The following is a 12,268-nucleotide window of genomic DNA, read 5'->3' as shown; positions in this document are numbered from 1 at the left end:
GTGGTTCTGTAGTACGTAATGCTTAAACTTTCAATTGTATTAGTGAAATTATTTGAACTGCGTTTTGGTATGAAAGAAAACAAAGTGCTGTTGTGATTACACTAGAGGGCGTATTAATGTCTAGGGGGAGTACTGCTGAGTATGAGGAAAAAAAGTTGTATAAAGCCTTTTTTGGCTATGCAGGAAGCTGCGAGAAAAATAAATGGACATGAGGCAGCGTTGGTTGGGGCTACAAGAGACTACATGTGTGAAAAATGAAACAAATCTGGGGGTTTGGAGTTAGAAAGAAGTGAGCTTAGCAGACCTCTGTTGCCCACTCCTCATCTCTGCTTGAGGCCAGCGTCTCGAGGCTACATTAGCCGCTACTAGGGTGGCTGATGGGGGTGATGATGGCGCAGTGGATATGACACATGCCTTTGGTGTGGGAGACTTGGGTTTGATTCCCACTGTGATACATCAACCAATGTGTCCCTGAGCAAGACACTTAACCCCTAGCTGCTCCAGAGGTGTGCGACCTCTGACATATATAGCAATTGTAAGTCGCTTTGGATGAAAGCGTCAGCTAAATGACATGTAATGTAATACTAGCATAACACACCCGAAACTCTGACCAAACCTTCGTTGGTTGGGTTGCATTCAGGCAGAAGAATGCATGGAATACAAAAAGACGATATCTACGCTTCTGCTGCATCGATTTTGATCCTTTTTGTAAAAACTGTCCAATGTTATAGAAGTTCTATGCTATATCAGCGGAGTACTCTTTTAAGTCTCGAGTCTTGGTGAGGTATATTTTTGTTCGACTAGTTTTGTGTGATTGTGTGAGAGATGATTATGCAACTCACCCTGTAAGCCCTAACAAATCGCACAAACACAGGGAAGAAGACGGAGGGCGGCGTGGTTTTAGAGTTCTCCCCGAAGAACTTCACTGCCTCGTCAAAGGCATCCTTTCAAAGACAGACAGTGGACTCACTCAGAAAACACTTAGTTGACTTCATTTAAACCCTGTCACAACAACAGAGTTAACAAAAAACAAGGCATCGGAGCAATTGCAAAAAAAAAAGGAGTGCTCATGTTTACCTGTGCAATCTTGGCATCATCCTGCAGCTTCTTCAGCTTGTTCTCATTGTGTGTGATGAAGTCTTTGAGCATGGTGTTGTGGCCGTGCATGCTGTACTCTCTTTTAGTCAGCTCCATGCCTCTCTGCAGCTCCCTAACATCCAGCAGGACGTTCTCCAACGACACTGGGAACAAGACCGGACGTATTGAGTATACGTGCAACCCTGCACTGAACTGTAAAAAGTCAGATAAGAATGGGTGGCAGAGCAGCAAACACATCTGCACTCTACGACTCACCTGCTGCAGCTTTCTCCACGTAGTGCAGCTCGTTGTAGAAGAGAGAAACTTGTGAGTATTTCTCCTTTACCACATTGGCTATGTAGTGTAACAACGTCATCTTACGGTCTGTCGACTTGGTATCCAGTAGCTGTAGAGAATTAAGTTAGTAGTAAATTAGTTAAAGTAAGAACACAAAAACTTTGGAAAACATTTGTAAAGAAAAAGAATACGGCTTTTAAGGCAGTACCAAGTCTAAACTTTGCAGCTTGAATCCGTACACAGCTCCTCTTTTGCTGCTGTTCATGTAGTTTCCGAGTGCCAAGATGATCTGACAAACAACAAGGAACAAGAATGTGAAAAAGAAAATCCATGCATTCATTTAACATTATGTTCAGTCCAGATACAAATAAATGAGTTACCTCTAGAATTTTCTTTAGTTTCTGTGAGGACTTGATGGACACAGATGCTGCGATGACTGCATGAATTTGCTGTGGGCAAAACAAAGAGCCTGAGTAGATGTCGAATTCAGTGCACCATCGTTGCTTTCTATGGTCACAGCATGCTGTATTAACTGCCTCTAATCATTTTCAGTGTTTTAGTTTTGAAATATATTGTCCCCCACAAAGAGATCCCAGTTCTCACCGGTGTGAGCATCTGCACGCTCTCACAGAAGTTGCCGATGAAGGCCATGATGGTCATCTTTTGCATGAGCCGCTCGATTTTACTAAACTGCATCATAAAGCGGTCCTCGTCCGGCAGGTTCTCCAGCGGCTTGCGCTCCTTCTCGTACTGCCGCATGATTTTAATCTCATTCTCGGTGGGCTGGAAGCGCATCAGACACTCCACGAAGTCGACCGGCAGAGTTCGCAGGTCAAAGCTAAAAGACGGGGAGACACGGGTTACACAGTAGGTTACATACTGGGAACCTAAAATAAAGGACACTGACCATTTGGTAACATACTGTATGACTGTCTTTTGAATAATAACATTCATCACATGCCAGCATACAGTGCAAGTGAATGTGTCATACGTCTCATTCAGGTACTACATGCATAGAAAGCATGCAAGAACACCAGAAGGATTGGGGTCTTTCGTTTTATTTTGAAGGGGCTTACATCTGAATGGCCTTGCAGATCTCCTCAGGGGTCTTGCCAACTTTCCTCAGTGTGATGGCCAGGTTCTTTGCTCTGTTGGAGTCCAGTAGCGCCACCTTGTTGGGCCCCTTCTGGATGACCTTCTGCTTGTTCATGGTGAGGTCAATAGCCGGGCCCTGGGCTTTAGTCTTAAACATCTCCTCAAACTCGTCCACATTCAGGTCCTTAAACACGCCGACAACAAATTGGTTAATGTTCGGTTATCGTGGAAATGAGACCAGAAGTGGACTAAGCGAGAGCAGACTCTTACCTCAAGTATCCTCTCATCATCAATCTCATTGAAGACAGTCCCGTTGATCTGGTTTGGTTTCAGGGCTACCCAGTTGAAGACGGGCATACGGAACTTTGTCTTGATGGGTTTCTTGATCTTAACAGCTACACAGGAAACAGAAGAGTTAGCACAGCATCTACCTCATATGAAAGTAGACACACACACACACACACACACACACACACACACACACACACACACACACACACACACACACACACACACACACACACACACACACACACACACACACACACACACACACACACACACACACACACACACACACAGGTATCTGTGAATTGGTGACACAAATGGACATGTGACAGTTTTATCGCTAAAAACCTACAACCCTCCTTCAAGTTGATTTTTTTTTCCAATGTATTTTGAAAGAATGCTTCCTTTCTTTAAAGCTAAACAAAAAGGACACTTGGTCATGCTTGAAGCAGACTGACGCCTGTAGGAGAAGAAGGCCAAAGGGTATACCCTGTACAGTAAGTGGTGCATATGGTGAGGATTTCCTGCCTGGCTGGGTGACACACTATTTATCGGACAGATTATGGCTATTTGTGGCCACCTGGGCTGATTCACTTCAGCTGAACACGGAGGTGGTGCCCTGCTAAGTTACACAGACAAGGTGTCAGCAGGGACAGAAAGAGAAGGTTGTCATGGAAAAGGTTAACAGCATTCCAGCTCGGCAGAACGCCTTTCATTTTCTATCCTCTGCGTGCCACAGCAGGTCACTGTGTGCAACACTGCGATGTGGTCATAACTTAATGCATACAAACACAAACACAAACACACACACAAACACAAACACAAACACAAACACACACACACACACACAATAACAAAACTACCAGAAGGTGTGAAGGTAAATCATGCAGAATTTTGAAATTTGGTATTTTCTCTGTTGTTTAAATTCATTTAATTGTTTCACAGAAAGTCTCACTGGTAGAGGAAAAACAGCTGAATGACAGAAAGAATTCATAAAGTCACAGTTCAGGTGTTTTTTTGGATAATGTGGTTCTATATGCTGCCGACCTCATGTTAGAAGTGGCAAAAAAAGAAAACATGAAAATGAAAACAATTCTAAACTATTTCTAAGAGACTACAAATGGGAATTGTTTGTTTGTTTTCTAGTGGGATTCAGAGACTGAAATACCATTTTCCAAAAACTTAAAAAGCGTAACGTTGGGGCAAAACACCAAACACAGACAAGCAGGACCTACAGAAAAGTTTGATGGGTCCCTCTGGTTGGCAGAAAAAGAAACAATTCAAAGTTAAATCATTATGAAATTGGCAGAGTTAGAGAGAAAGCTTACACGTGCACATCTCAAACACACAAGGTACAGGATGTGTGTGTTAAAGATAAAAAACGTTTTTCAGTTTCCACTGTTTACTGACTGGTGTAACCAAAAAAACTGGCATCCCTGGATTGTTAAACTTCTCAGGAGGGTATAACTTCACTCTAAAGGTTTAGCATACACATGCATTACATACCCAGGAATATGCAATCACATCGACATACAGTAAAGAAAAGTCTCTAATTCAATGAGTCACATGAAGATCTGGCCTTGTTACTCATCGACACTGCCTGACAGTGACTTTGATAGGTTACGTTGACTTGGTAAGTTAAGTTTCAGACACATCAACTGTCAGCTCAACACAGATGGGAAACCTTAGTTCAAACTGTCTTTTAATTATCTTTTAATTACAGATGTATACTTTAGTCGCTGAAAATGAATAGATGTTTGTTGTTAAAATCATGTTAAAATGATCAAATATTTCAATAACTTTAACATTAGGTAATACTATTCCATCCATTATCATATAAGTTATATATTGTTCTGATCCACCAACCATTAAAACATACAAATACAGATTTAGACTAATTTTATTGAGCAACAAGCCATAACCAATCAGCGGCAAATGACTCAATCAAGACTGTACATCACGCTCATGCAGCTGCTTCACAGTAAAAGCCTTCCAGCAGCACCGCTGGCTTTCATCACATTCCCAGCAACTAGAAGTCTTTTACTGTGAAGCTGCTGCCGTTAACATAAAAAATTTGCAATGGAGGAAAGTAGTTGGAATACAATTCACACTTTTTTGCCAAACAATCTGCAAATTACTATATCTAAACTTATATAAACTGCTATGCCCATTGAAGGATCATTTTCCATAACGTAACTCACATATAGACACCAACTTGCTAGATTGCTAGATTAGATGACCTTACCTGCTAACCCAGAGTTCATGATAACCGTAGGCGTCCCACAGCCGGGCAGTGGGGGCGCTACAGGAGGAGGCGGAGGGGGCAGAGGTGCTGAGATCTGTGAGGCTGGCCCTGGGGGAGGAGGTGGAGGTGGAGGGGGAGGCGGTGGAGGTGGGGGAGCTGCTGCAGGAATGACTGCTGATGGTCCGTTTGACACTGGGAGAGAGGAGAGACGCTCAATGCTTAGTATCATTTGTTTATGCGACATGCAAAATGTGTATATTCTCTCCCATCTTTTCTCTTCTTTCTGCGTTTCATGATTAACAGTTTACATGCTACTGGACTAATGCTAAACCTACATGTGCCGTTCACTGGCAGTGGAGGAGGTGGTGGTGGAGCCAGTGTGCCGGCTGCCACTCCCACATGATTTGCTGCGCCGTTTGCTCCCATCACAGCACCCAGCAAGCCCTCCACACCGGAGGGTGGTGAGGGCAGGATGGAGATGTCTCCATCTCCCTTCTTGTGGATCTTGATGGTGCCCTGTTTCTCAAGTTCATGGATCTTCTTCTCCAGGTTACTCTGTCGCTGGATGGCCTCGTCCTTCTCCTTCAACATCTGCCGCAGTGAGTGGACCTGCGAGCTGGTGTCTTTGTAGACTTCCTATGTGGGAGAGGGACAGACAAAGGGAGTTCAGATTAATTAAAAAAAGGTATTGTCTAAATTATATATTTTTTATATTTCTGGAGTGAGCGTGGAAACCCAACAACAACAAAAAGCACATTTTAACAGTTTAGGTAAAACCTTCTCTTTGTATTAAATGGTTATTGTGAGTGCTTAAGAGTTGGAATCTAACCCTGATCGATTCAAGCTCCTTGTTCCTTTGCATCAGCTGCTTTTCCAGCTCCACGATCTTGGACATGGCCTCATTCTCCGTGTCCTGCAGCTTCTCTGTCATCTAAAGAACAATAGCCGGGAGGAAAAGGACACAGTGACATGACATCATTGCAACAATAACGTACAACTCAATATATCAACAAAGGGAGGCACTGATGTAAGGCATTTAACATATATATATTTCTCTGAACAACTTGTGAAGACTTAAAAGTTATGAATGTTACAAGAAGTGTGTTCATATATAGTGTGCCGCCTTTGTGATGGCTGACAGTTAAGGGAAAACCTGAGATCATAGTATATCCAATGCTGACATCCTGGACCTCCTGACATTAATACATACAGTAGCCTTTTGCGAGAGAATATAAATGAGATTAAGGAGTCAGTTTTGTGGATTGTCAGAGTAAAATCAAACAGTTGAGCGCTCTCACATGTGACATGTTCTCCTCCAGCTCCTCCACGCGCTCCAGGGCAGCATTTTTGGTCTCGGCATCCTCCAGAAGGGCTCCCACATCAAACACGTTATCCAAGTAGGCCTGGATCTGAACCTGCAGCTTATCGCTCTCTGTATGCTTTAGTTTCTAGAAAACATGCACACAAAAAGAAATGCCATGATGATAAGAGCGTGGAAGTTAGGGAGTGCAACATTTACAAATCTGACAGATTCTTTTCTGAAGTAATGGAAAAGCCATTATCAACTGCTTTTCTGTGGTTGCTGTCTCGGTGCTGCTGTAATGACAACCTGTGCTCTAGATTGAGCTGAATATTAAAGAGTGGGAGCGTTCGGTCCGTCTGTGCATTTTTCCTGCGGCATTATGTCTCAACTCACGTCTAAGTAGTCGTCCAGACACAGCTTGGTGAAGTCATACTGTAGGTGAACTCTGAAGTTCATGTCCTCCACTGAGTGCACAACTATGTTGATGAACTGCATACAGGCCACCTGGGGAATTAAACAGAAGAAATACTGTTATTGAATGAGGATTCGACACAGCAAAAACAAAAGGCTCTCTCAGTGTTTGTATAGAATGTACTCTGTGCGTGTCTGCTGACAATCTAAGGTAAAAATGTGTTAATAGATAACAGGTTTGAGGTTTTTCTACATCAGCCTGGTACTTCTGTAAAATGGTTTTATGCTCATTATCACATATAATTCCTTTTAATATGGCTTCCACTGAACTGGTGTGTATAAATCCTCATTATTGTGCTTGCTTGGCTGGCTGAGTAGTTTATCTGGCAGATTAAGAGGATCTGAAAAAACAAATTAACAAAATGAGCCAGTTCAACTCCATCGGCTGCCTTAAGGGAGCATTCGTAAACAACAGATCAAGGGGGATCTCCACAATGTCTAATGTACACACACACACACACACACTTCTTCTACCCTGACACAGGCTTAATAAACTTCCGGTAAGAAGCTCAGTTGTCTCAGTGCGACATGGCAGCTTTGACAAAGTCTGTTTGCTTTAGTGCTGCTGTCAGACGATGGTCTACTGAGGGACTGTGAGCGACCTTGCAACAGAAGTCCTATTGAAGTCCTATCCAAACACAGCATCTGTTGGTTTTCACACACACACACACACACGCACAACACACACACACACACACAACACGCACACACGCACACACGCACACACGCACACACGCACACACGCACGCAGTGCCTCACATCAATTAAGACACTTTGATGGACACACATACTATACAAAATACTATGTTGGCATTCTCTTCACAGTGTCTTTTATTCTTATCTGCCAGGCTAATTAGCACTATTTAGCCTGGAAATTAGAGACTAAGCAAGGGTTCCTTGCTAAGGGCCACTACTTCAGTTTGATGTATTGCGCCATATGTCTGTAGTTTGTGCTGTGATGAGAAAAATGAGAAGGCTCGCACAAAGACAGGGAACCCTGTGAGCGTGTATTGTTGAACTGGACTCTTTGGTCAAACCCATCAGGACACAAGCGCAGCAGTGGAAATATTCAAAATATCTACATTTCTAACCAGCTCAAAACTATGCTAGTAGCTCAATGAAATGCTGCCTCTAAAGGCTTGACACGGATGAGAAAGAAACAGTCAGTCAGGGCTTCTTTAGCTCAAAGACCTTCACAAGCCATCTGTGGTTTTGCCTGGTGATATTCGAGGGTTTGGAGTGTGATCAATAGTCATTAGGAGTGTGTGTGTGTGTGTGTGTGTGTGTGTGTGTGTGTGTGTGTGTGTGTGTGTGTGTGTGTGTGTGTGTGTGTGTGCATACCATGAAGTCGATGTTGTTGTCCTCGTTCTTGAAATACTCCATTAGCCTCTCAAATCGCTGCGTCTCAATGCACACCTGCAAAACAAACCATATCACACTTATTGTAGTTATTGGAATCTAGGTGTAGAGAGCAACCCACAGTGATGTATGCAACCAATCGCTGATTTGCATAAATGACACAACAAACTCCTCACAATTCACACGAACCATGGGATGCGCTGCCTAAAACAAAAACACTCCTGATGTCAGCTTTGACTACTGTGCTGCCCATACACTGTGTGACACAAGAGATGAATGCTCTTCCCCTGAGACTGTTGAACCTCATGAACCCTTTGAACTATACATTTGAATGAATATTCCCATTCCCAGTCAGAAAAGCAGAGGCTATCAATAGTATGATGAAAAGTCTTCACTGAAGACTGCTAAATACATCACAGGTCGCCATAACCTAAGTACAATGTACACAGTGCATCTGTGTTGAATATTGCTTGTGTACAACATTTACCACATATACTGTAGTTTTTGTCCTGCCTATCTGAACTAGAATTTAGGAGACAGAAAGAAACAGAGAGAGAGAGAGAGAGATGCTCTGCAGTTCAGACAGTTCATCTGGAGGGCAATGAGGGAGATGGAGCATGATGAAGAATTGAGAAGGAAGGGAGGGAGGAAGAGGAGGGGCGTGTATCCAAAAAACTCTGCAGCCCCTTCATCAAACACAGCATATCAAAGTCACTTAGCAAACTAGATCTAGTGACGTTTTTTAACTAAAACAACCAAAACCTGCCTTTACTACACTGCAAAAAGATACAGAAATGTGAGTGAGTCATCGAATGCTTCCAGCAGCCTACACTATCATGACACCAACCTTCGTCTCATTAGAAGAGTTACATTCACCCTAAGTCTTATTCTCCCACTAATGCCGATGCCACTGAGAGCAACACTCAATATTTCATTCAGGGGTGTAAATATTGCATTAACTGCAGTCGGCCCATTTTTGCGGGTCCTATGCTACAAAATGGGGCTGCTGTTAGCGCCCACTCCATCATAAACCTCCCACTCTTTTCTCCAGCAGCCAGAAGACCTCATCCAGACAGACAAGGGTCAGGCAAGTCTGTCTGTTGCATCTCTCTCTCTGGTATTCTGAGCTTTGATGTGTCTGCCAAATCTAGTTAATACACTAATGGCTGTTTTCTCTGGAAGTCGAGTGGGTCCTGTTGTGTTGTGCAGCTAAACCAGTGTCTGTAATCTGTTGACAAAGAGCTCATTCCTAGATGCTAGCCTGAGGTATCTGCTGGTCTCACATCTGCCGGGGGAGCATTCCTCCAGGGCTGAGTCACAGTTTGAAATTGCACAGTCGAAATGTAATGACATATTCGTCTTCTCAGACCCCACTTCCCCTCTCCGTGCAGCTCGTACCTCCTTAAAGTTGTCGAATGCAGAGAGAATAATTTCATGGCCTCCTCTCACGAGACAAACTGCTGCCAGGAGCTCCAAGACCAGAGCTTTAGTTCTGTAAAACAGGTTAGTTAGTAAATGACAAGTGCCAGTGCTACGGCAAACCTGTACTTAAACATGAAGCAAACAAAAGTGGAAAACTGGAGAACAATTTAAGCTGCTGAAACCTCTCTGTAGAATGAATCTACATGGTGTTACAATTAACGTCTTTTTAAGTTTAAACATCTTTATAAATATTAATCAGTAACAGTAACTAACTTTAAATAACTTGAAAAAAAGTTTTGTAATGTCACAGCCTGAGAGAAAAAAAAAAGTAAAAAAGCTCAAAATTTTAAAGGCAGGTATAAAAAATTAATAATTCCAGGCCCAATCCGTGTGTGTGTAGTTCATTCATGCAAGATTTCTCTGCCTGGATGAGACGATATGTGACAGGTGATCCAAAGTGGTTTTACATCCACTTTTGAGAAAATCCTTGAACCTTTGGGCACAAAGTGAAAACACACACACACACACACACACACACACACACACACACACACACACACACACACACACACACACACACACACACACACACACACACACACACACACACACACACACACACACACACACACACACACACACACACACACACACACACACACACACACACACACACACACACACACACACACACACACACACACACACACACACACACACACACACAAAGTCCTTCTGGTTGCTGTCTCAGTGAGCAGCTGCCAGTGTAGTGGAGTGTGCCAGCGGTGCCCTGACCCGTCTGTCGGGATGAATGTGCCCCTGAGCTACAAAGTCACTCACTCTGGATCCGACTGTGTAGGTGCACTGAGGCTTATGTTGGACTCTGAATGTTCCATTATGGATTTGGGTTTTTGTTGGGGAAAAAAATTTACTGGACTTGTTGAGCTCCAAATGAAACAAATTTATGTTAAAATTTAATTTTTATTTCCTGGGCCTTTCTTTATAAGCATATATTCAGGCTTTCATTTAGATAAAGAGCAAACAATGTATCTGGAAGACTTTTTGTTTTAACTTACCTTGGGTTTTTATTGTTGAGACTTAGTGCAATTTCATTCACAGCATGTGGGTGTGACATGACCATGTTGAAGCCATACTGGGAGATGAAAAACAAACCAGAGGGAGAAAGACAGAGACAAATAAGCTAATTAATAGAGAAGAAGAGCCAATGAATAAGCAAAAGGTGCATTCCACTGCATAAGAAACGAAACATGGAGAACTAGCAGAGGAACAAATTGAATTTGGCTTCAGTTAGATAAGTGTATTTTAGTCCAGAGGGACATGCAGTCTGTGTTGACGGGGAGTGCAGAAGGCTGACCTGGTAGTTCATGATAGCACGCAGGCACATGATGCAGACATGGACATCGTCTTTCTTGCAAACCAGTCTGGAGTTTTTCAGAGTTCTCCGGCTCGGAAGTGTGTTGCAGCTAAAAATAATTATAGAAAAGACGAAAAAACTATTTAGTGATAATAGGAAACGGTTACTAAAAGAAGTATCGAGTCTATGAGCTTCTGAACACAAACAAGAGTGCACGAGGCCTGGATAAAGAAGAAAACAGATGTCATTTGTGAAAGAGCCTCCATCACACACCACCTCCTTCACACAGGGAGGCTGTTAAATTGCCACGCCACCTTTCATCAACACACACAAAAGGCCAAATAATCTACAGCCTTGTCAGGGGCCATGGGATGTCCTCTTTCAATTGTTTTAATTTTATGTCCTTCACAAAGATATCATTTACAGCTAACACAGAAGTCAGTCATTTGCATGCAGCACAGTGATTGTGCAGCTTTATGTGGACAAAGACCAGGCCTTTTCTCTTGATGCAGCTCTCACAACAAAAAGAGAAATGCTGGAATAGCAGTATCACTGAATGACATGCAGAGCCAGTCAGAGCCCAACGGTTTAATTTCAGACATTTGTCACAAGGTTCAATTATTGGCCCGAGTTCTGGGGGAAAAAATATGTCTTCAGGATACTGATAGACACGCCGATTCGTGTCAGCTACCATGCCTGAAGGCGTGACTCCTCTGTGAATAACAACACGTGTGTGTGTGTGTGTGTGTGTGTGTGTGTGTGTGTGTGTGTGTGTGTGTGTGTGTGTGTGTGTGTGTGTGTGTGTGTGTGTGTGTGTGTGTGAAAAGGCTAGAGCTTTCAATCCTTAAATACTATCCTTTAATTTGACAAATTCACACTGGAGTAAGCTGGAAAACAGTTAATCATATTATATTATATAATCAAAATGTTTTGCATGTCTGACATAACCGTGAGCATTCTGCATGTCGTGTTCAGCAGGATGTAGTGCCAGGCTGGGTGAAGGAGACATGCAACTGCTTCACACAGCAGTAAAAAGCTAAAAAACTAAAAAGGAACGCTTTTCCTCTCCTAGTTAATCAACATCCAAGCTGAGGTGTGGCACAATCGGGAGGAAATGAGTAACAACATTTCTTAATCTCAAACCAAGGTCAGGATAAAGGATTACGTAACACCAGCAAAATGTAATACCTTGACCTGCTTTGACTTGTCTAAAGTTACTCAACTAAACTTTATATGACACAACACGGCAAATTGAATATGACTGCAAGGAGACAAGACGTCCAAAAACTGAAAGGAGAGGTGAGAGGTGCTGTGGACAGATTTATTCTCATCAGGC

At 42.8% G+C, this 12,268-nt stretch overlaps 1 protein-coding gene across 24 annotated transcripts in view; it reads right to left on the bottom strand.

Annotated features, from left to right (window-relative positions):
* The window catches only part of fmnl2a (formin-like 2a), a 50,382-nt gene that overhangs the window by 4,610 nt on the left and 33,504 nt on the right, over positions 1 to 12,268 (bottom strand). For 17 of the 24 annotated variants that reach the window (XM_039817496.1, XM_039817509.1, XM_039817503.1 and 14 more), the window contains 18 exons: positions 10,933 to 11,041; positions 10,634 to 10,710; positions 9,534 to 9,627; positions 8,118 to 8,192; positions 6,699 to 6,809; positions 6,301 to 6,450; positions 5,832 to 5,933; positions 5,338 to 5,638; positions 5,003 to 5,194; positions 3,993 to 4,013; positions 2,740 to 2,864; positions 2,451 to 2,653; positions 1,978 to 2,212; positions 1,755 to 1,823; positions 1,583 to 1,663; positions 1,354 to 1,483; positions 1,078 to 1,241; positions 843 to 944 (listed from right to left, as the gene is read on the bottom strand). In XM_039817496.1, coding sequence (XP_039673430.1) covers positions 843 to 944; positions 1,078 to 1,241; positions 1,354 to 1,483; positions 1,583 to 1,663; positions 1,755 to 1,823; positions 1,978 to 2,212; positions 2,451 to 2,653; positions 2,740 to 2,864; positions 3,993 to 4,013; positions 5,003 to 5,194; positions 5,338 to 5,638; positions 5,832 to 5,933; positions 6,301 to 6,450; positions 6,699 to 6,809; positions 8,118 to 8,192; positions 9,534 to 9,627; positions 10,634 to 10,710; positions 10,933 to 11,041 — 2,341 coding nt within the window. The remainder of the gene's footprint in view (positions 1 to 842; positions 945 to 1,077; positions 1,242 to 1,353; positions 1,484 to 1,582; positions 1,664 to 1,754; positions 1,824 to 1,977; positions 2,213 to 2,450; positions 2,654 to 2,739; positions 2,865 to 3,992; positions 4,014 to 5,002; positions 5,195 to 5,337; positions 5,639 to 5,831; positions 5,934 to 6,300; positions 6,451 to 6,698; positions 6,810 to 8,117; positions 8,193 to 9,533; positions 9,628 to 10,633; positions 10,711 to 10,932; positions 11,042 to 12,268) is intronic. The other 7 variants (XM_039817497.1, XM_039817501.1, XM_039817512.1 and 4 more) reach the window with 1 other exon arrangement.

Source organism: Perca fluviatilis, chromosome 12 (genome assembly GCF_010015445.1).
Source record: "Perca fluviatilis chromosome 12, GENO_Pfluv_1.0, whole genome shotgun sequence".
NCBI classification, from domain to species: domain Eukaryota; kingdom Metazoa; phylum Chordata; class Actinopteri; order Perciformes; family Percidae; genus Perca; species Perca fluviatilis.
Note: the sequence above shows the minus strand (reverse complement) of the source record. Positions and strands in the feature narration are given on the sequence as shown.